This window comes from Platichthys flesus, chromosome 5 (assembly GCF_949316205.1).
Source record: "Platichthys flesus chromosome 5, fPlaFle2.1, whole genome shotgun sequence".
NCBI lineage: Eukaryota > Metazoa > Chordata > Actinopteri > Pleuronectiformes > Pleuronectidae > Platichthys > Platichthys flesus.
The window spans coordinates 12029649-12053584 of NC_084949.1; the positions used below are offsets into that span (position 1 = coordinate 12029649).

A 23936-nucleotide genomic window follows, 5' to 3' on the forward strand; every position below is an offset into this window, starting at 1 on the left:
TTCATTCATTTTCAGTTTCTCATCTTTGTGTATCCTCTGCAACACTAAACTCAGCTCACAGCTATTTGCCGTTCCCCCTCTCCATCACTCTCCCAGCCACTCACTTTCTCTCTTTATCTTTCTGAGTGTCATGTCACAAAAGCACTGTTGTCTGGACAAAGAGGAGAGTGGGCCCTTCAAAGTACAAAGAGAGTTAACAATACGAGGCTGACACATTACTGGAAATATAATCCCATGTCACAGCTTCTTATCATTCAAACTGAATGTCATGGAACAAGCTATATTATCACACTTTAAAGGTCCAGTGTGTAAGATATAGGTGAAATGGATCTGTTGGCAGCATTTGGATGTAAAATAATCCCCTTGCTGTTTTTACTCGTGGGTTTCAAAATTGTATGAATTGTTGTTTTTTTACCCTAGAATGGGAATTGAAATACTTTATTTGTAAATACTTTATATTTACATCAGGAGCAGGTCCTCTCTACTGAGACTGACACGTATTTTAGCAGTAGCCCGGACTGACTGAAATTTGATAAAGTCACAAATTGCAATTTTAACTAGGGCTACGTTATAGCCCGAGGCCGAGCACACACATTTTGAAGCCTGTTGCGGTTAGTGGAGTGATCAATGACCAAGAGCACAAAAACGCATTGCATGTGTTTTGAGACCGAGAGAAGGAGAGAGAGCAGAGGATGCCAGAAACGATCAGTGTTTCTGACGGAGAGGATGACGTCGGCCATCTGTCCCAGGGGAACATGCAACAAGTGTTTTCTTGACTCATGAACCCATATTATTCAAATGGATCACTTCACTTCAAAAAACACAGGTTCTCTTGTGGTCCCAAGAATCTGTAATAGTCGAATGGGAGGTGGAGCCTTCAGCTTCCAGGCGCCTCTCCTGTGGAACCAGGTCGCGGTCTGGGTTTGGGAGGCAAACACCATCTCTACATTTAAGGTTTAACTTAAAACATTCCTTCATGATAAAGCCTATAGTTAGTTCTGGATCAGGTGAGTCCTGAACCATTCCTTAGTCATGTTTCTTTAGGCCAAGGCAGCTGGGAGAACTCCCATCATAAACTGAGCACTTCTCCCCTTCTCTCTGTCTCTCTACCCCCCACATGCATTTATTTATTTTACTTCATGTCAATGACTGTGTCTTTTCCCTCCAACAGTCCCCCTTGCTCTTTCTTTCTCTCTTTGCAGGTATCTCTGACACCAGAGCTGTAGGATAACAACTATTCAGATTAATGTTAATAGCAATATCAATATTAATGTTAATGCATTATTATATGAATTGCATTAATAATCGATAACCTCTTTACACTCTTATTGTTTCCCTTGGTCAGAGCTGATACCGGATGGTGCACAAGAGTTCCTGGTCTCTCTCTTGTTTATTTATTTATTTTCAAGATAAATAATTAGTTGAGCAATGTAATTGTTTGTTGTAGCTTGAATAAATCAAATCAAATAATGCCCTCATTTAAAATGCACAGGATTCTATTTATTTTTCTCCTTTCTCCAGGCGGGCGAGTCGTAGCTGAAGAGTTCCCCTCGCAGGAAATCGACGGTCAGGCTCTGCTGCTTCTCACCGAGGATCACCTGGTCAGCACCATGAACCTGAAACTGGGACCTGCACTCAAACTCTGTGCCCATATCAACTCTCTGAAAGATGCATGAGCAGCTAACATTCCTATTCGGGACCAGGTCAAAGAAAAACTGTTTTTCGGGCTGATTTCTGATTCCATTGGTTAAAAAATGGAGCAGACCGTGAAGTGATCGGAAATCCTGGACGCACAGATTTTCCAGAAACCCCTGCCACGGATTTCCCTCCTGACACCTGCAGCTGTTTCCAGTTGTTGTCAGATTGAAGTCCACTCAGAGGCATGAGCAGTTTGATTCTATTACCTCTGGTCATTCCACCGTAGTGATTGTAGCTCCACTTATCCATTTTCACCACTTTTCTAATGTTCTGCAAATGTTGGTAAGAGTTTGAGCATGTTAAAGACCTCAAAAAGCCAATTAATTTGCCTGAAAAATTATAATCTTTTCAATTTCAATAGGGCCTCACTGTCTGTGCGGTGCTCGGGCCCTAAATAATGTATTAAACTAAAAATATGTGACCTTCTGCTCTCCCTTTTTGTGATGACAAAATTCAGTTTGTAGTGAGCGTGTGTGTGGAAGGTAATGGACCTTGGTCAACATCTAAGCATGCAACTCTCAACCTATTAACCTGAATCCATGGTGAAAGGATGTATGTGAATCACATTGCAAGATCAGCAGTTGTTCATTATTTTGACTTTATTCCAAATGAGGCCCGTTTGGGGAAAACTAGCTATCGCCAGCACACAGGCAAAAGAAACAGATTATGTTTTATACTTTAAAGGAAACAAGAGTTAAAGGTATCTGACCTCAAAAATGAGCACAAAAGCAATCACATCAAGTAAACATTTTTTGGAACAAAACCATATAGTTCTTTAATCATCAGTATGCAAAACATGGTGAATCATTTCGAAGGCAGATTTAATCTCAACCTACAGTATCAGAACCTTTATTTCCTTGGCGCCTCTTGCATTTTTTATATTACTTAAAAATGAAGACTTTAAACATATTATATTCATGACTTCAATCAGAAACTATTTCCAAATCAATTTTATTTTTTTCCATAAAAACTACTAATAAGCACATTTTTGCCCAATTTAATGAGTACTGTGCTGTACTAAGCTACTGACAGTGGTTAAAAAAACGTTTTACTGTTTAAGCTTCCACAGATTTAAATAACTGGGATCTAGTTATTTTGTAAAGGGAGTGTTTGATAAAAGGAATGGAAAAAAATCAATTTCAGTCATAACAAATCCCAAACTCTTTCTTTTAATTTGTATTCATTAAACAGCACATTTGTGATACCGTTGAAGGAAATGCTTTTATAAATGGTCCGCTGCATTCCTTTTACCTTTTATTGTTTTCAGGTGTCCAATGTTCTCCTGTGGGAACCCACATGCTGTTACGGCTGCGCTGCATTTTGTTCACAGGATAAACAGAAGTTGTTTTGACACCATGCACCATCATGAAACTCACTCCTCGGTCAAATGGAAAACTACAGGACTTTACGCGATCGATACAATTAATACTCCAGTGCTCTGCCGGGATAAGTGATGCTTTGAGGTTGATACCAATGCAAAGCAACGTCACAACAGCTCTGACTGATTTCAGAGTTCTGCGTGTTGTTATGGTGAAACGTGATGTCACAGTATCAGCTCAGCCCCATCAAGTTCACAGGTCTTTGAATGAGACTCTCTCATCCACTGTTCTCGGTGATCAACATTGGCTGTTATGTGACGACTTGACCTTGCTGTGTGAGATGAGCTGAATTTTCGGCTTTGTAAGCAGACTGGTTGCAGACCTCAGTACTTTCAATCAGGCGTGGGGAAAAGGAGCTCTGTGGAAATACATCACCTGTCTGTTTACACTAGCAACAAACCCTTCCCTTTAAATGTCAACAGACAACAGGGTGGTGTCTGGTTTGATAAGAAGGTGCAGGATCAGGAGCCCGTGGTTGGACTCTCTCTGGACAGACAGGCGGCACTTGACTCACCATTAGTTCTATTTCATTGACTTTCTTGGAGAAGTAGCACAGATTAACTCAAATCTGTTCTGATTCACAGGGTTTCTGATATTTGTGTCATCCAGCAACATCATGGCCGACTCTGATTTTCCTTTACCACCTGAGGCCTACTGTCCGCTGTGTCAGGACGAGATGAGAGACCCGGTCACCATCCCCTGTGGTGATACCTATTGCCTGGAGTGCATCAAAATCTACTGGGACCAGTTCGACCACATGGGTCTGTACAGTTGTCCGCAGTGCCGCGCTACCTTCACGCCGCGGCCTGTGCTGAGACGTAACCTCCCCGATGTAAGTCACGAGCCCCGGCGCCAGCTCCCGGAGCTCACGCCGTTCCCCGACATGCAGCGTGAATCTTTCTGCGATTTCTGCGTGGGCCGCCGCAGCAAGGCGGTGAAGTCGTGCCTCATGTGCCTGGCTTACTACTGCGAAACGCACGTCAAGCCTCATTATGAGTCGTCCACGTTCAAGAGACACAAGCTGGTGGACGAGACGGGCCACCTGGACAGGAAGATCTGCCCGCAGCACGAGAAGGGCCTGGAGCTGTTCTGCCGCACTGACCAGATGTGTGTCTGCGTGCTGTGTACTGTCAGAGAGCACCGAGGCCACAACATCACCTCAGCAGAAGAAGAGCGCATCGAGAAACAGGTGAGACTGACTCAACGTGACAGATTTCCTTTTGCAATGAAGTCTTGCTTCAGTTTTGAAGTCAATTCAGAAGCTGCAGCTGATCAGCAAGGTTCATCTTGTTCTCCCGGAGAATTTATAAAAGATTCTCTTCTTTCCGTCATGTTCCTCCATCAGAAAGTCCTGGTGGTCACTCAGTCTGAAGTCCAGTACATCATTCAGGAGAGGATGAAGGAGCTGCAGGAGCTCAAGCATAATGTGGATGTTCTCAAAGTAAGATCAGATAAATGCATGGATTTCTGCATGTTAAGATACTGTCATATCTGTGAGTGACAAGATACAATATATTGCGCAACATTTTTGAATTTACAAATTTATTGTGGTAATATTATGACTTTATTCACGTTAAATAATGATTTTGTTCACATAATATTGCAACGTTACTTTTAAGATGTCCACATTTTTCTTTTTTCAATGTGGCCCTAACAAACTGTTTTAGTTTAGTGCTGAAAGTGAGTTATTGTATACAATATATATATATATATACATATATATATAACAGTTCGACATAAACTTTGCATTTCAGAGCTGTGCCCAGCGAGCACAGGCAGAAAGCGACAAGACCTTTCACGAAATGCTCCAGGCGGTGGAGCGCTGGAAGGCTGAAATCCACCAGATGATAACGGCCAACATGCAGTCAGCCATGTCGCAGGCCGAGGGCTACTTGGATCGTCTGGAGCAGGAGATACTGGAGCTGCAGCGCAGAGAAGCAGAGTTGCGGCAGATCCTCGAGACAGAGGACAACATTCACTTCCTGCAGGTGCTGGAAGATGTTACAGAGCTTTAAGAAATAAATAACTGAATACTAAAATGATCCCTTTGAAAATTCGTTCAAACCTTTGCTCGTCTGTTGCACCATGAAATATGTTAACAGTAGCAACAGACCTTAGCAAATGTTACTCAAGCTTTTTCAGACAGAAGATTATTTTATTATTATATATAACAGAGAACTGTTTACAGTTAATTTGTGACTTGTTGTGCAGCTACAGAAACAGGTGTTTACACAGTAGACAACAAATCCATGAGGCTGACTTTTCATATACTTTAATATGAGCCTCCAATCCATGTGCTCAGGAAGTATTTCAGTCAATCCGGACATCACATTACAATTATTATATATATATTTTTCATTATGTATATTTTTTAAGTGATCAATATGTTTACAGCAGTATGTACAATATAAAAAACGTTCTTTAAATTCAAGTAATATGTTTGCTTCATTTGTGTTTTCTTTTTATACAAAATAAATCATCATTATATAGATGAAAAATCATATTGGCACCAAAAAATCTGAATTGGTTTGACGTGAAACCGCCTGTTAATGTTCTGATGGTGAGGTGATGCCAGTTCTCAGATTGAACTTGTTGATAATTAAACTCTTATCTTGTTGTCGGACAGAATTTCCCAACCCTCTGTGTTCCCCCTGAGGCCATGGTGCCCAAAGTGCTCATCAACCCTCAGTTCTCCTTTGGGGAGATGAGCAAGACAGCCGCAGAGATGAAGGAACATCTGGATAACATCTGCAAGAAAGAACTGAGCAAAATATCCAAGACAGGTTTGCCCTCATTGATAATACTCACAAAAAATATTTTCAATGTGAAGAACAAAAAGTTTGCCAGTAACCAGCCGACCTAACGCTGCTTCATCTTCACAGTTAGTGAGACTCCTGTGTACATACTTTTACCAAGAAATGGAGAAAAACGACTGAAAGGTGCGTGACTATCAACTGGAATGAGCTTGTGAATGTTTATGAGATAGTTATATTTTATCTTTTGGAAGAGAACAAGGATCACAAAATAATTTTATATCCAAACAGTTCCTGGAAGAGTCGATTTTCAGGAGCCAAAAGCAAGATCGGACTTCTTGAGATGTGAGTAAACCTTCTATGTGTAAATCATTGTGAAGACTTGCATATGTATTTATAACCTGTTGCGGGATATTGAATGGATGAATGACCTTTTCTCTGTGGAAATATGTGCTGCGGCTGTTTTTTCTCAGATTCCTGTAAGATGTCCTTCGATCCGAACACGGTCTATAAAGAGCTGGTTTTGTCCGACGGGAATCAGAGGGTCACGCGGAAGAAAAGCGTTCAGTTTCACCCGGATCATCCAGAGCGCTTCGACGGCTTCTCCCAGGTGATGTGCAAGGAGCCACTGACCGGTTTCCGATTTTACTGGGAGGCGGAGTGGGGCGGAGAGTTTTCCATCGGGGTGGCCTACAAGAGCATCAGTCGCAAAGGGAAGAATTCGCACAGCCTGCTGGGCTACAACGACAAGTCCTGGAGTCTCCTGTGCTCGGACTCGGGCTACTCCGCCTGGCACAACAAAGCAGACCGAGACCTTCCTGAAGCTCCCCGGGCTTCGAGGATCGGTGTCTACCTGGACCACACAGGCAACACTCTGGCCTTTTACTCAGTGTCAGAGACCATGGAGCTCATCCACCGTTTCAAAGCTCAGTTCAGTGAACCTCTGTATGCTGGCTTTGGGGTGGGCTCCTCAGTGACTCTTTGCCAACTCAAGCAGAAGCCCACATCTTACTAAGAATCACAAGCTAGAGAGGTGGTGAAAGCCCATTGTGAGTTCTGTTTGTTGTAAATATTTACTGTACACTTCAGGTTAAAGTTGTTTTCTGCACTGATTTTCATGGTTGTGTCAACCCAACCATGAAAGATGTAAGACTTTTGTAAGATAGATGGATAGTGTGTGTGTGTGTGTGTGTGTGTGTGTGTGTGTGTGTGTGTGTGTGTGTGTGTGTGTGTGTGTGTGTGTGTGTGTGTGTGTGTGTGTGTGTGTGTGTGTGTGTGTTTGTGTGAGAATGAGAATGACTACGAGAACATTATTTTTTAGCTAAATGCTGTCTTTCTTTTAAGCAGGTTTGCATTTGGAGAAATACAAAGTGATTAATACTCTTAGTTAAATCTGTATGTATAATAAAAAATAAAAGCTACATGCTACACACGTTATTTTACGATGCATTACTTTCATAGAGACCATAGTTTTTCCCATTAGTCCTTCTTCTTTGACTTCACATGATTTGCAAAAGAAATGACTCCGAGGTACGACACTGCTTTACATGATTTCCACTTGACAAACACAAAGCACAGCCATCATTGGAAATGCAAATGTACAGGTGTTGGGCGCAGTCAACCAGCTACTAAAAAGAAATATAAGCTACTGCTATGTCGTAGTATAATAGAGAATAGTATAATGAAATAAATATTCATTACTACCAGCCTACGTGCTGTGTAAATTAAACACAAAAAATCTGGTAATCGTAGGAAGTATACTTTTAACATAAAACAGAAAATATCCCAGATAAGGTAAAAAATATAGGATTTTTATCTAAGTACGATGAGCTGACACTTTAAACTAATATAGACAGTAATAGTCGTCATCTATTCCATGACATCACTCTGAAGAACCATTTCTGGTTCCAGTTAGCACCTTTATTTCTCTGTGTGTATTCCAGTAAACATTGGGTAAAAGGCAGGGCATGTCTTTGAAACACAATTTTCCAAGCCAATGGGCCATGTTTCACACCACACTTAGTAATTTGATAACATGTCCACCACCGAAGCCTGTTTGCCTACTGTTGTTTTTGGAGTGTTTTCGATTATATCAACAGTATTTGTGTGTCAGCTCAGAGCGTTGCTTCACTGCTGCTGGACCAGAACTGCAGAGGATCACAGCCGAGTGTCACACCAGGTTAGCTTTACATTCAAAGGGTTTTTATGATGTTATATATCAATATGTATGTGTATCCTTATATCGTGACTTCTTCTTTACAGAAACACAATGAACACCACCTCCAGTCATCAATCCCATCATGTGGGTTTAGCCTTGGCCTCTATTTCTATCAACACCGTCCTGGGTCTTCCTCTGAATGGTTACGTCATGTGGTTGATCTTTGCAGGAGCCTCAGGCACTCTGACCTCAGACTTCTTTTCTCTCAACCTAGCTATATGTGAGATCATTTTCATCTTATTCAGCATGACCTATATTGTTTATGATCAGCTGCATGATTTTCTCTGGTTTGAAGTCTTCATGTTTTCACGCGGTCTTCTCTTCACCGGCCGACCTCTCTTCATGTGCTGCATCTGTGTCGAGTGCTACCTTGGTGTCGTCCACCCGGTGTTCTTTCTCCGGTGTAAACCCCTGAGATACAAGCTGGCCTGCGGTTGTGTTGCCTGGATGATTAACTTGATTTCCTGTATCTACTCCCTGTACACATATTCAAATTCTCTGTATCTGTATGGGTATTTCATTCAGAATATGTTCATCTTCTTTGTAATGCTCTCCTGCTGTCTCTCGGTGCTCTGGGCTTTAAAACGCCCTGGTCCTGGGGCGAAAGGCACAGGGAAGAAGAAGAAGATCTGTCCAATGAAGAGAAGAGCCTTCAAAATCATTTTGATAATCACCACTTCCCAGGTGTTTCATTTCTCTATGTATGTTGTTGCTATTCCACTGCAGTGTTGCCTCAGTACAATGGATTTTGCCACTGTCTTAACCGTCTGCACAAGCTTTGCTTTGACAACTGGGTTTATTCAGCCCCTCCTCTACCTCCACAGGGCTGGAAAACTGGTGTGCTCAGGGGATTAATAATCATCACAATCATTGTCAATAAACCATGTGTATATGACTGTGCAGGTTTTCTTTATATTGTGTTATAGTTCATCACGTTGCATTGCTTTCTATAGTTTCAAGTGATTTATTTTTATTCATAACAGAGCTCAGGTTTTTGTTTTGATTTCTGTTTTTTTCTTCTGGATTAAAACTACTGTAATGTCAATCAGCGATTCATAATGTTTCTTTTTTTTCCTTTGTGGTAGATGAACACACTTAGGCAATGTAATTTTGCAATCATTAACATCATTGCACTACTTTGATATTTTATTATTATTAAATATAATATTTGCTCAATAATGTGTTGACTAAGTTGAATTAGTGTGAGGGCTTTTTGGGAGTGGATGGGTCTCACTGAGTTTTTAAAACTGGAGCCATTACAGCAGTCCTGATGTAAAAACTATCTTTTGTAACATTTAGAGGTGAGCCACGTCTCAAGGGATCGAAATAGACTTTTAACTGTATTCCATCTGTTGTTTTTAATTCTGTCTTTGTGCATGGTTATGGTGAAGGACTTAAGTTTGATGCGCTTGTCACATGATATACAATATGGATGCAATGGCTGTATGAATGATGAAAAAAAAATAGGATTCACTGAGTTCGATACGATAGGATACATAAAGATAAGATGAGATACGACATGACGAGCTGTCTTTTTTCCAACATACAAACCAATGGATAACTTCACTCTCAAATTACATAATTGGTGTTGGAATCTTCAGCTGCCAAGCTTCAGGGGGTTCGAGGGGCAGACTCACTCATTACAGTTAAGTTTACACTTCAAACCTTCCTCTCTGATAAATCATCTTATTGTCACAGTTGGCTCAGATGAGTTCTGAATCTATTTGGCACTTTGCTATAAATATATAGTATCATCGATTTTACCATGTCGTTTCTCCTGTTATTAATAACATAACATCTAGTAAACTTGAGTGAAATCAAGAAACTGTGGGTACACCAGAAAAATATCATTGCACAAAAAATTGTATTTCCTTCACTTCTCTCCAACCACCACAGATCAGTGGTATATTATAGTGTAAACATTAACTGATCAGCCACAACGATAAGTAATAACTGGTTTTAATGCTGTGGCTGATATGGCAAAATTATTTCCTACCAGTAATAATGTATGTCTAACATCAGGCACAGGTTTCTGTCAGGAAGTTCGTCCTCTAAATATCTGTCAATATCCTTTTAATATGTTACTCAAAAAGCCCAAGAAGATTCACAGTAGATGAAGCAGTATATAATAATAATTAAATGTATTATTTTTTATAAGAGGTAAGTTGGATGACTTTCAGTTAAGTTTCATTAACTTCACCACACAGCTATGATGACAACAACAAATATACAAACTATTAAAATTGATATATAACTATAACTTTTGAACATTTTTAAAGATTCAAAAGTCAGTGCTGGTTCAAAAGATTAATTTTTATCCAATGAAACAATAGAACCCGACTCAAAATGGATGTTTGGAGTTTTTTCGGAGTAAAGAAATGTGGATATCAATATAAATGTACAGTCCAATAAACTCGACTGACTGATATATTGTCCGGCTTATATTAAAGACTCCCAGCTATAGTTACAGACTAGTGTAATTGTTACTTCCAAAGGAGATAAACTGCAGCAGTGATCCATAGACAGCGAGACATGCTCAAAGTGTGCCCCCCTGTGGATGTTGTCGTAGCTGGAGTCGTAGTTGACTCTGTGGTTGTATTCATACGTGGAGTCGTAGTTGACTCTGTGGTTGTAGTCGTATGTGGAGTCGTAGTTGACTCTGTGGTTGTAGTCATACGTGGAGTCGTAGTTGCGGCTGGGGTTGTAGTCATATGTGGAGTCGTAGTTGGAGTCGCAGGTGAACTCGCAGGTGGAGTCGTAGTTGACTCTGTGGTTGTAGTCGTACGTGGAGTCGTAGTTGTGGCTGGGGTCGTAGTCATACGTGGAGTCGTAGGTGAAGTCGCAGGTGAAGTCGCAGGTGAAGTCGCAGGTGAAGTCGCAGGTGGACTCATAGTTGGAGTCGTAGTTGGAGTCACAGGTGAAGTCGCAGGTGGAGTCGCAGGTGGAGTCGTAGTTGACTCTGTTGTTGTAGTCGTACGTGGACTCGTAGTTGTGGCTGGGGTCGTAGTCATACGTGGAGTCGTAGGTGAAGTCGCAGGTGAAGTCGCAGGTGAAGTCGCAGGTGAAGTCGCAGGTGGAGTCGTAGTTGACTCTGTTGTTGTAGTCGTACGTGGACTCGTAGTTGCGGCTGGGATTGTAGTCATACGTGGAGTCGTAGTTGGAGTCACAGGTGAAGTCGCAGGTGGAGTCATAGTTGGAGCTGTGGTTGATTCCCGAACCTGTCTCTCACACTGGCCCACATTCCCCACGTTGTCCACAGCGGCAAGCACCACGTTCGGTGCACAGCAGGAGGCGCTGTAGGTAATCACCGTAATTTTCTCACCCCCCGCTCCAGCCACTGTGCTGGTGTTGAGGGTACCGTTCCCCTTGACGACGACGATGCGATCAATGCCGGTTCCATTGATGCCATCAGTGAAATTAGCAATAAATTCCCAATGAGAGGAAGAACAGAGCGAGTGAGAGGACGTACAGTTGGTCGATGTGCTGCTGACGCGGCATTCGGGGGGGGTAGTATCTGTCACCTGTGCACAATAAGAACATTGATGCAGTGAGACAGTAGCTAAACCAAAAATCGCTCCCCTGATGTCGATTTGTATTTGACAATAATATGTTAATGTTGCACATAGAAAATGGTTTTGCACCAAAATCCTTTCTCTCGTACCTTGGACACCACAGAAAACCTGAGGACGGCATAGTTGAAGTCACTGGCGGCTGCGTTTTCTGCCTCGATGGTGAGGGTCACATCTGTTCCTGACACGGCGCTGCCCGGTACTGTAAAGGTCACGGTACCATTGGCTGTGCCTCCACTTCCTGGTTCTGCGGTAACCGTGCTGGGTGAAGAGGAAGCGTAGCTGCGGTCGTTGTTTGCACGGACCGTGAAGGTCTCAGTTGCAGAGTTGTCAACAACCCCTCTGTTGGTTGTGGCGACAGTGAAGGGGAAGGAGATGGTGGAACCTGGCTCTATGTTTGTGTTGGTGTCTTGAGCCTGGAAAGGTGGAGGAGGAGGAAGGTCAAACGGGAACACAAGTTAAAAAAATATACTTATTAATACTATACCATATTGGCCTCTATAGGGATGTAATTACTTGTTATGTACTTTATGTAAACGAATTTCCTAATAACCTAAATTAAGGCTTGTTGTTGTGACAATCCATTAAACCTTTCACTTTCTAAATAGATTACTTTATTCATCCCCGAAGGGAAATTGAGTAATCAGTGGGCACAGCACTCACAGTTACAGAGATGTTGGAGGTCCTGATCAATGTGGAGGACTGTCTCTGGAAACTGCTCTTTGAGGACATTGAGGTGGCGCTGCTGTCCTCTCCTTTCAAACGAACCACGTAGTTCCCTGCTGGGATTCTGCTGAATGTCACCAGGAAGTTACCACGTCCCATCAACTGTGGGGGACAGAAAGAGAAGAAACACTTTGTCACAGAGAAAACTGTAGCACGAGGGCTGAATGTTTCCCTAACGCGTCCCTGATTTGTTAATTAGGGAATAAAACAATTAATGTTCCATAATTCCTAACTTCTTTCATCATTACACGGCACATATAATAATAATTGATACTGCCTGATGAACCGTGTATGGACTTGTATATAATTAGGTTAGGTAGATACTAAAGCTATGGGCCTTTAAGTTTTTTATGTGTATCATCTGACGTGCCTGTATTGATCCATTGACCTCCGTTGGCCCAGAGCTGTCAAACAGAATGACCTCTGATACTTTCAACTTGTCGCTTCCTGCCACAAAGACCAAGAGGCTGAGATTGCCACCTGCAGGTTGTGACAAGACAGAGGGAATTAGATGTGTGTTACAAGGACATGACAATTACATAGAGTGCGGGGCTCGGACATGCACAAAGGTGGTCTGACCTGAAAGAGGACGTCCCTCCTTTAGGTTTAAGCCTCTGTGGGCTCCCTCATCTGCTTCCAAGAGGTAATAAATGAAGTTCAATGAACTCTGACCTGATGTTCACACACAGAGAGAGCAGATTTAGGGCTTCCTCTCACTGCCTAGGTGAGTTATTATACTGTCCTCCTTGATCATATTACTGACCTATGACCTTAACAGAATAAGGACTATTAGAGTCAACACTGATTTGCCATGATCCTGTTTGATTATCAGTGTTGAGGCCCAGACGACGTAGGTTTCCTGCTGTAATGGAGGATGCCAGAGGACCACTGGACTGACTGGAGGTCTGAGATAAACCTGGAGGAGACAGACATGTGTTTAAATCAACACAACCAACACAAACAGAAAGATTACGAGAGTTGTGATGGGAGTTGGAACAGGCATAAATTGAATTTAGCCGTGACGACACCTGAGGAGCTGGTGAGAATGAAGGTGAGAGATGAGTCTCCTGTGACGTATACAATCACGTTCCTCAACGAACCATCAACAATAAATGTAAAATGATCAGGCCGCCCGGGATTCTTCATTACCTGAAAAACTGTCACCTCAAAGAGAAAGGGACAGAAACTTTTATACAAGTACACACGTATTGTCCACATTTACACACACACACACACACACACACAGTACACATGTATACACATACTGTAAACATGTACACATAGTGTACAGATTTATAGACAAACTGTTAACATTTACACTTGTACTGTACATATATTTAAACCAGTACTACGTGCATTTATACAAATTTAAACACATAAACATTTATACATATACTATACACATTTTTCAAATTTAAAAACATACTCTACACAGTGTACACATACTGTAGACATGTATACACATTCTGTACATATTCATATATTGCAGCCATCTATACAAATTTCAAAACATTATATACACATACTGTTGATATTTATTCACATACTTAACATATTGAACACATTTTAAAACAGTGATACACAAGCTACACATGATTGTCTGGTTTACTCTCTTACCACTGCAATGGCTGTTGAATCTTCTGTAATACTTGTAGCCACAGAGAGGTCTGACTTCGTGACTTCAATGGCCAGACCTCCAGAAGCTTGGGCCAGGTCACGGTACAGCTGAGCATCTGCTTGGCTCATTGGACTCGGAGCTCGGGTCAACATGAAAGTAACCTAGACGTAAAAAGTTTGCATTAGAACTGCACACATAAACTCACACTTACAAATCCTGTCCAATCAGGTTTCATGCCAGGGAGACATATGTATTTTAACTTGCGTCGTTTATTTCATGTGTTGTACACGGAGCACACAGAGGAGGCTGTAGTAATCTCTCTGGACGCACAACGTGCGTTTGATCAGGTTGAGTGGCCTTATATGTTGATCACTCTTGAAAAATTTGGTTTTGGACCCTCCTTTATGAAGTGGATTGAGATCATTTATTCACACCCAACTGCCTCTGTTATCACCAATCAAAACATTTCATGCCCTTTTGCAATCAACCGTGGGACACGTCAGGGGTGCCCTCTCTCCCCTTTTTTATTTTCAATAATTATTGAGCCACTTGCTGCCAGTGTCAGACAAAGTCAACTAATATCCCCCGTTGAGATACATGAGCAAGAGCATCATCTCTCGTTGTATGCAGATGACATTCTTTTGTTTATATCTCGTCCTGAAACATCAATACCTGCCCTCTTGACTCTAATTAGCAGTTTCGGCAAACTCTCTGGATTCTCTGTTAACTGGGACAAAAGTGAGTTAATGCCAGTGTCCAAGGAGGTTAATATGACGTATTTATTGTCCACTCCCTTTAAAAAGGCTTATGAGCATTTTTCATATCTTGGTGTTATTGTTACGAAAAAATCTGAGGAGAAGGGGAGGGTGAGATGAAGGGTATTCAGCTGCAACACGCAACTTCACCACTAGATGTCCCTAAATTCCAGGGCAGTGTGTTGGATTCTTTTAATGGACGGAGTTGACATTTAAAGAGTGAGGCTGATAAAGGTGAATTCCTACCACAGACTTGGTGCTCTCAATAAGAGCAATGATGGTGCTTTTCAGGTGGGCATCTTTAGCTGCAGCATCAGTGAAGACAAAGATCTCAGTGGAGGGAGGCGCCCCAGTCAGGGCGAGCTGTTAGTCATAAACAGTGCAGGAAACAGTGTTATTCTATGACTACCTTCTATTGTCTATAATTCAAATTGTCTTGTAAAATTTGGACGAAATTGTGTTGATGCTTTACAAAACAAATCGTTAGAAAAATGCTCATGATATTGTCAACACCTGAAGTCCAGACAAACTTAGCTCTGGGATGTCTCCTCCACCCCTTGCAGACAGCTTGTTGATGTTGTCTTTAAATACATCTGCATTGGTTGTTATGGTCAGAGGTCCAAATCCTGGATATACCATAGAAAACTGGTTTCAATCACTTGTTAACTTTAGACACATTTTAAAAACTAATCCGGTTCAAAAAAGAGTTTAATTCAGAAGCAGGAGCTGGAGTCGGGGGTGCAGTATCCAGTACAGTACACTCCTCTGTAATGAACTACTAATTCCTCCTTGTGTGTTACCCACCTGGGTCATTGAAAGGCACCAGTATGTAGGCAGAGGGCTCTTGGGGGGTTCCCCTCTTACTGTCGATGATGGAGAAGGAAACTCTCTTTGCTTCGGCGATGTCTGTTCGCATACTGCCTGTGGTGTCGATCACAAAACACAGCACAGAGGACTGGGAGAGGCCCATCAGTCTGTCGGAACAAGAGGGACAAACGAAATGTTTATGTGCTTATGGTGCTACTTACTCTGGTTAATCTGCCGACCATGTGTTATTTATCCCATTTGAACTCATTTCTGTGTTTCCTGTTTCCTGCTCATCCTTAGTTGCATATGGTTGTTTTACTTCCTGCACATGTCTAAGCTTTGTCTTTGCCGGTAAAAGCGAAACATGATGCAAGCAAACGTGTGACTTTTAGTTTAAGCACCATATCAGTGAAGAATTTTGGTGAAGCTTGTTTACATGGGGTTGCTCTTTCTCTTTGTTTTCATTTGGTGTTAGAGCTCCAACCGCTAAACTTCCATCTAACACTGGTCATGTTTATATTCCTCTAGCTGAGGGCGCCAGAGTGACTCAGATAAAGACGGCTCCTACCGCAGGAAGCTCCTGTCCCCGACAGCTACTCTGATGTCCTCCAGTAGCTCCAATGTGGCATCCTCTGCCAATTTGGCCGCTGCTTTATGAAGTGAGCCGTGACTGGATCTGATGTCATCCTTACTGATGCCCCCTGTTGGGTCCTGCTCGCTGGTCTTGTCAAATGAACCACCGTGGCTGCATTTACCTGAGGGAAATGTTATGTTGCTGATAGAAATGCTCACAAAATATGAAATAAAAATACTACAAAGATAGTGCAACATGTATATATGTAGAAGTAAAGTTACCAGCAGGTTTTTCTGAGGAGAAGATGCTGAAGTAGCCTGAGGTGAGAAGCCCCTGCTGCAGCACAAAAGGCAGGATGTTGTTATCACATTTCCCTTCTTCACAGCTACTACAGGTTGGCGTACTCCTGTCTTTAATACATTTAATAAACAGATGAGAAATATTACTTATAGCATAGTCGATTTATTTGCAAAATATATTTGAACATAATTGATATAGAATTGGAGAAACTGCTTTTACTTTACACATTAGCCTACTTTAAGACAGAGTGATGTATGTCTACTATATGAATATCATTTAATGGATCTTTCACTTAATGAATTGAATCAGTGAAAAATCAAGTTTTAATGTTAATGTTGGACAGTGCAATGAATGGGAGTATCTAACTATTTGCTTGTGTGTTGAAAGAAATATGCATAAGACAGTGTGCAATAATGCAATGTGTGTGTGCAGCTATAGCTTTGTAAGCCAAGGCAGGGTGACTGTTTTTCCACTGAAAGCTGACACATAAAGGGACAATAGGCCTTGTTATTTCTCAGTGATGTGAAATTGCCATTGATTAGCTATTTAAAAAACTATAACCACACCCTGACAGCAGTGTCCTACCTGTTAGGTTCTTGAGAGGCTGGTCTGGTATGATCAGGGCAGTGTAAGGAGCTTTCTTCCCTAGCTCCACCCAGTTACTGTGGCTGTAGAAGTCCTGAATATATAACACATTACAAAACATTATGCACAGATAAGGAAACACTACACAAAGTATTACCTCCGCAAACAAGGTTATGTTTTCGTTTTTGTTTCTTTCTTTCTTTCGGTTGTTAGCAGGGCTGCTGGCATTCTACGAATTATTTTTCAACTACTGTATCTTTAATGATGGGGCATTTTACAATATTTCTATTGATTTCTCCTAATGATAATAATCCATGGATCTTAATGAAAAACATCAGTCATGCTAAGGTGACTGATATTCACTAAATTCAGGCCAGATCCGAGTAATCTAAATTGAAACAAGGTTTTATAATGAGACTGTTGGACACTGACGAAGGTATGCGCTGTACTGAGTTGTTTTAATTCATCTTTCCAAACTGCACTATCCACCTGAAACATTGATGACAAAGTAATCACAGATCTCACCTGCAGGGTGTGACAGACTTGTCCGAGAGTCCATCTCCCTGTGACAAAGTTCTCCTGCTTCACAATGGCCTTAACAGCAGCCACCCCTCGAGAGCAGAACAACACAGAGAGGGTTAAGTACGAACCGGAGCTGTAGTAGGCATTTTACACACACATTCAAATCTTAGATCCACCCTAAACAATGTTTTAAACACACCTGTCACTCAATAGAGAATATAAATCTCAATGGATGAAGTTTCACCTGGTACTTTGCAAAAGCTCTTTCTGTCTTGTGCAGTATTTAAAATGTCATGTAATTTTGTGTGTGTTTTGTGACAATAAATTAAATTGTCCAAAACAAATTTCTCTAATCTCTTGCTTGTTGTTCATGTTCATGTGAACCATTTAAACATTTCAAACATGAAGATATATATATATATATATATATATATATATATATATATATATATATATACATAATTTTTTTTAAGAAGGTATATTGATGTGAACCTGCAGTGATTACATCACGTCCTCCCTGGAAGGTTTCATCATCAAAATGGTGCTCCTCACTCAGGTCATACACCACATCCACCCTAGCATTGCCGAAGACCATGTTGAACAGGGACGTTTGGAAAATGACACTGGAAAGGAGAGCTGTGGAATTCCCTGGGGAGGAACAGGCCATTTGCACATCGTCCGTTGTCAGGACGTCTCCAATCTGGAGAGGAGGACTTTGCAAATAAGCAACTGCGTGATAATATGAGAATATGGATTTCAAACAGAGAAAGAAAAGTGCAACGTACTGAGACACTGGAATGTCTCTTTTTATTTTTCAAAAAACAGCTGTGATGATCTATTTATTTTGATCTTTCAGCATCATGTCCTCAACTAATTGAGCCCAAACCATAACTTGGAAACATTGACCCATGTCGCTAACTAAAAACAAATAAAGTGTAATAGCTATGTTAATGCATGCCAGTCTCTCTGCTTCAGTATAGCCTCTCAACTCACAGTCAGGTTGAATTCCCGTCCCTCAGAGACAGTGATATCTCGGCAGACCTCAAACGTCTTTCTAAGAACGGCCGTTATTGTGATGTCCCTGTGAGTGCTGGAATTGGATGAGAAGAGAGGTTGGAAGCAGTGAACGAGGCCCGAGAGGCCCGCCGCCATCAGGAGCACAACGCCCAGCCCGGCAGTCATGACGCAGGAGGACGTCGAGGAGGGTAAAGTTTGAAGAGGAAGAACTGTGGATGGATCCTGTCTTTAAACCTGTTAATGTACAATGGCAAAAAGCAAATGAGCAGAAGTTACATCATCTCTTCCGCTGGGTGCACTTATTCCACAGCAGGTTTTCTACAAGCAGAACCCAATGTGGTGAAACACAGAGAGCGGTGAAGCAAGCAGGGGTGACAAGACAACAAGTTGCAAATGAAAACACCTGAGGTCAAAATAAGTGAGGAGCAGAATAACCACAGACAGAAAAGCAGAGGGAAATAATAACATTAAACTAATGATAAAAAAAGTGCTACAGGACCATTACACTGAAGGATTTTTAAATGCAATAAAACCTTGTATCTTTATAATATAATGAACCCAATAATCACTCGAAATCAAAAATGATATTTGCAAACAATAAGTGCCCCAAAAATAAGTTAAGCTGCATCTCATGTTTCCAGATAGGGGAGAGCGGAGTAATGTGAGACAATTCTTACATTTGCTCCCCTGTAGGCGAGCGGAAATTATGCATCAATCAAATGTACACATTTCGTTTTAATTCAGGATGTTTTCTAGCAATGGAAATGATCAGAATGTCTTCAGGACATGTTATTAAAAAGTTGTCTTGTGTCTCACTTTACCCCAGCTTAGTTGTAAAGTGAGACAGATCAGAGAATTCAAGGGTGTAAAGTGATCCACTTACTTTTTCCACTTTAAAACTACCATAACACCACATGTTGTAATAGTTAAAATCCTGACAGCTAGATTGACAACCACACATTCCCAAACTAATATCGGACTAGTAACAGAATCATGGGGATTGGTCAATTAAGCACATTTATGATTATTATGATTCATGTGAACTCGTTCTCACCCTAGCTTACCGGCACATTGTTTCTCTGTCCAATTGGCAGGGACAGGGATATTGTTTTTCTCTGCGTAGTCAAATGCCAGTACACGGCACTTAACTGGAGCAAGGCAATGGAACTGGTCAGCTAGTTGTTTCAAGTGTTTGGCAAGCTCCTCCTCCATCTCATCTGTGAATATTCTTTTTACCTCACCTACTGCTCCCCAGGCTACTGATTTTACTTCCCCTTTCTCTTTTTTCTTTATGAATCTTTTGAGGGTTGTCTTGTCAATATTTCTATCCCTTCCAGCTTTTCTTAAGGACTTCTTTCCTTGCATGACCTCAGTGGCTGCACTCTCCATCTCGGCGAGGGGTATTTCGCCCCAGGTTGTCTTCCTGGTGTATAGTTTCTTGGCATGATGGCTTTTCTACAATGTTTATGACATAAAAAATAAAAAATATATAATGTAATATAACACAAAAATAGGTTTAAGACTAAACTTAACTTATGCTTCATGGCCACAGCCACTGTTTTAGAAAAAACAACATCTCTTAGCAATTCAGGCTAATCTTCAGCTAGCATCAATCACCTGGTTTTATATGTTGGATGTTCACCAACATGTATGATATAGGTTTTTAATATAAGCTTGAAAACATAATGGCCAAATGACCACAAATGTGTTCCGTTGCCTAGATACAGGGAGTGTCTCACATTACACAATGTCTCACATTACCCCCCGCTCTCCCCTACCAGAAAATATTTCATTTGAAAAAACTGAAAAATTCTCTAAAAGAATATATAAATGCCAATATTTCCTCAAAAAATACTTGAAATCAATATTATCACAAATGTTACAAGATGTGTAGAATAACTACTCATACAGTTTAATATAAAACCAAGACATTAATACATTTTGAGCTTCGGAATATCAATATATGATTCATATGGTCTTACCTTGGTGAGGTCTTTAACTTTCCAGTCGTATTCGGGTGTTTGCCACCGCTTCAGTCTCACTATGTCAGAATTACACCAGGTAAATAATATTGTCTGTAGATCATCTGTGTGTTAACTCTCCACTCTTGTGTGTGTGTCTGAGTGTGCGCTCTCATTCCTTTCCTTTTATACTTAACGTCCGTCTTAGATTGAGCTGATAAAATGTATTCCACAGAAAACCTTCCAGACACCCTTATTGTTTTTTCAAGATGACATGTGTCTGAGTGAGATCATGGGTGTGACGAATTGATGTATTGTTTACATTTGAAACGATCCATTACATGTCTCTGCTTGTACGTGTTTGTACATTTGTGGTTTTACATTGGTCTCCACTTCAGACACAATGGAAAGAAAAATTGGTTGTCTTTATATTTGTGGTGTTGGCACATTGAGTCAGGGGCTGAGCAGCCCCCTGGCTTATATTTCCTCAACTAGGATTTCTTGGGACTTCTAGTATCTCGTTCTGGACACCTCACATTATTTTACAATTACTTCGATTCGATTTTTGGCTCCAAAATTAGTTACTTTGCCTGGACTAATTCTGATATCACTCCATGAAAACAGGACATCGTGAGCAGCACTATGGTGAAGTGGATGAGCCGTCATCATGACACATATAAGAGTTATTTGTGGCTCAAAGACTCGCCTTTGTTAATGTTTGACCGAGATTCGGAGAAAGTGGCCAAACAGGATCTACAAGTGCAACCACTCCCTCAAATACTTACACACAACATGGGGAAATGCTTCAAAGCAAAAACTTCAAAAAACATCATCCATAAAGATATTTATTGTCAGTTAAACAGTTTTTTATCCGTCTGTTTAAACATTACATGCAAAATCAGATGTGGATTCCCTCGTTGCATATTTGAGTGAAGGTGCCGAGGAGACGTCTGTGCTGTGTGGTTGTTCCAGTAAATCCTGTGAGAGGAGACTTTCCTGCTGACACTGCATCCGCACTCTTCATGTGATTACTCAAATGAACGCCATGCTGCTGCTGAGAGCACTCTGCAGAGGAGAGGTAAGAGAAAACGGCTATCATGTGTTGTAAGAGGAGAATAAGAAGGATCCTCTCACTTGCAGATCATTCAAATTGTGCATGTAAATCAATCTCCCTTAGATGTGAAGCTTGACTGAAAAGCCACAGTGGAAGATGAGATCATTGAGAAAGTGGGCACCTCTCTGTGTGTTGTTGGCGCTGGTGCTCATGTTGTATCATGACCCGTATCTGATTCTCTGGTGGCCTCAGCAACCTGCCGAGGTGGGATGACATTCTTTCTGATTTTATTTACGTTTAAGAGCAGATCTCCCACATCACAAACCTTCTGTAGCCTTTCATTGTGCTCACACTGTTGTTTCCTATCCGCCCATGCAGAACACCAAGACTTTACCTCTGGACATGGCGACAGATTCCGTTGACGACATGTACAGCGGCTGCCGATCTCAAGCGGCCTACCTGGTCAACCTGTACTTCTCGTTTGAGTGGGAGGGCAACAGAAACTTCAGTTCTGCCAGGTCCTCAGCTGAAAGACATGCAAAAGAGCCCGCACAGGAGGGCCTGAGAAGAGGCCATGCTGTCGCTCTGTACATGTTCACGGAAGGGAAACTCATCCAGCAGGAATTCAACACAGCAGTGAGAACAGGGAAACATACGTACAGCACTCATTGATTCAAGTACCACTACTTGTACTTTTACCTGACTGATGCCCTCCAGGTGCTGCATCGCGATCAGCCATTGTGCAGACACGCCTATCACAGGACGTGGAGGCGGTTCAGCCACAATGTCATTAACACCGACATGCGGTTCGGAGCTTTCACTTTGGCAGCTTCAGCTCATCAGTCACTTGATGCTAGCGGAAACGTGTCTTGTTTTGAGATCTTTACATGCTTCAGCGCTGATGTGACATTTTACTCTGCTACGAGTACGGAAGGACAGATACTGATTCCTCCCTATGAGGTTTTCAAGATCACCGACGTCCTGACGGATGACCCGACGTGCACCGTTGTCTACAAGCTCCACAGCACCAGAACGCCACGGAGAGATCTCAACTGCAAACTAAGTGAGAGACTAACAGAGACGTTTTTGGTTACAACAAACTGATACTGGAGCAGAGCTGCAACGATGTGAGCACTGATGTGACACTATCTCCCCATAAATCCCACAAAGCAATAATATGACCAGTGCATTATTGTTATTAATAATAATATTAATAACAAGCAATTTAGTCGAGTCAATTTTATTTTTTAAGCTCGTTTAAAAAAAACGACTTGATCTAAGTGCTGCACTATAAAAAAAAACTAAGAAAAGCAAAAGTATAAAATACAATCAAATAAAGAATAATATAATAGATAAGATAAGAGGCTAAAACTAATATTATTTGAATTTCAAACATTTATTTCTCGGTGCTAAAGAACGCTACTCGAATAAATGAACTTCATTTTATGAAACAAGGCTGACTGGGACATTGTAATTAATTTATGTATTAAAACAGTTCAAACATTTGGTAATAAAGTATATGCTGTGGTATATTGTTTAAAATAAAAAACTAAAAGAGCAGTTTCAATACACAATTATTCATTTGTGTCCTTTGAAAATATTTTCAGTGATGCATAAAGGCCACAGATCCATTTGTAGAGAAATTACCTGCACGCTCTCATTCAACTGTGCCACTCTGGCTACACTGTAAATCTGTATCAGTTTACATTGTGTGTGTGTTTATATATATATATATATATATGTATATATATATATACATACGTGTGTATCTTTAGTGCATTTTCTTGTGTATATTGTTGTGCAATAGTAGGAGTAGATTTGACATTGGCTAATTATTAACAATCACGAAATATGATTATTAAAATAAAAATGATTTATTAAAAATAATTAAAAACTATTAAGCTATTAATTAAGAATAGTAAAACAATTCATTAGAAATTATACGGTTATCCATTAATAATAGTTAAAATAATTAATGAAAACAATAAAATTATATCTGTAATCATTGCTTATTCTCGCGGGGCACCACCCTGGTTACAGGGACCAACAATTCAATCTTGAAATATCAGTCTCAAATGATATAAGTTATATTAATAATCTCAATATTTAATATTAATTATTATATAATAAACAATGAAGGGTTTTAAGTTCGAGTCCAGGCTATGGTAATCCAGCTGCATTCACATACATATGCACAAATAATCACAGAAATACGAATACTTTAATTACAAAAGTATTTATTAAAAAGGGGAAATAAAGTTAAAGTTATTTCAATGATTCATTTAACAAACTCCAATATTTCAAAGATGGCAACAACAGCAGCAGCAGCACTTATCACAATTGGAACCACGCAGGTGATACTTAGTATGTGTGTGTGTGTGTGTGTGTGTGTGTGTGTGT

The 23936-nt window shown here is 40.9% G+C and overlaps 3 protein-coding genes and 1 pseudogene across 3 annotated transcripts; 3 read left to right on the top strand and 1 right to left on the bottom strand.

The window, feature by feature from the left end:
- The first annotated feature begins 3550 nt into the window (after positions 1-3550).
- Positions 3551-7239, top strand: ftr84 (finTRIM family, member 84). Its single transcript, XM_062388900.1, has 7 exons — positions 3551-4266; positions 4423-4518; positions 4832-5065; positions 5704-5860; positions 5960-6016; positions 6122-6175; positions 6304-7239. The coding sequence occupies exons 1-7, from the start codon at positions 3694-3696 to the stop codon at positions 6843-6845; spliced, it is 1713 nt and encodes a 570-aa protein (XP_062244884.1). The 5' UTR covers positions 3551-3693; the 3' UTR covers positions 6846-7239.
- Positions 7240-8103: 864 nt separating this feature from the next.
- LOC133954516 (C-C chemokine receptor type 2-like) lies at positions 8104-8958 on the top strand. The gene has a single exon (XM_062388976.1). It carries the CDS (start codon positions 8199-8201, stop codon positions 8901-8903), a length of 705 nt encoding a protein of 234 aa, XP_062244960.1. The 5' UTR covers positions 8104-8198; the 3' UTR covers positions 8904-8958.
- Positions 8959-9611: 653 nt separating this feature from the next.
- Positions 9612-19211, bottom strand: LOC133954464 (von Willebrand factor A domain-containing protein 7-like). The gene is made up of 17 exons (XM_062388899.1): positions 18498-19211; positions 17997-18204; positions 17508-17593; positions 16983-17076; positions 16379-16507; positions 16092-16278; positions 15521-15690; positions 15230-15342; positions 14963-15079; positions 13961-14122; positions 13372-13507; positions 13107-13259; positions 12923-13015; positions 12714-12823; positions 12281-12445; positions 11710-12033; positions 9612-11569 (listed from the first exon to the last, which is right to left on the bottom strand). Exons 1-17 carry the CDS (start codon positions 18684-18686, stop codon positions 10532-10534), a joined length of 3474 nt encoding a protein of 1157 aa, XP_062244883.1. The 5' UTR covers positions 18687-19211; the 3' UTR covers positions 9612-10531.
- A 1921-nt stretch (positions 19212-21132) lies between these two features.
- Positions 21133-23118, top strand: LOC133954230 (ecto-ADP-ribosyltransferase 4-like; annotated as a pseudogene).
- The last annotated feature ends 818 nt before the right edge of the window (positions 23119-23936 follow it).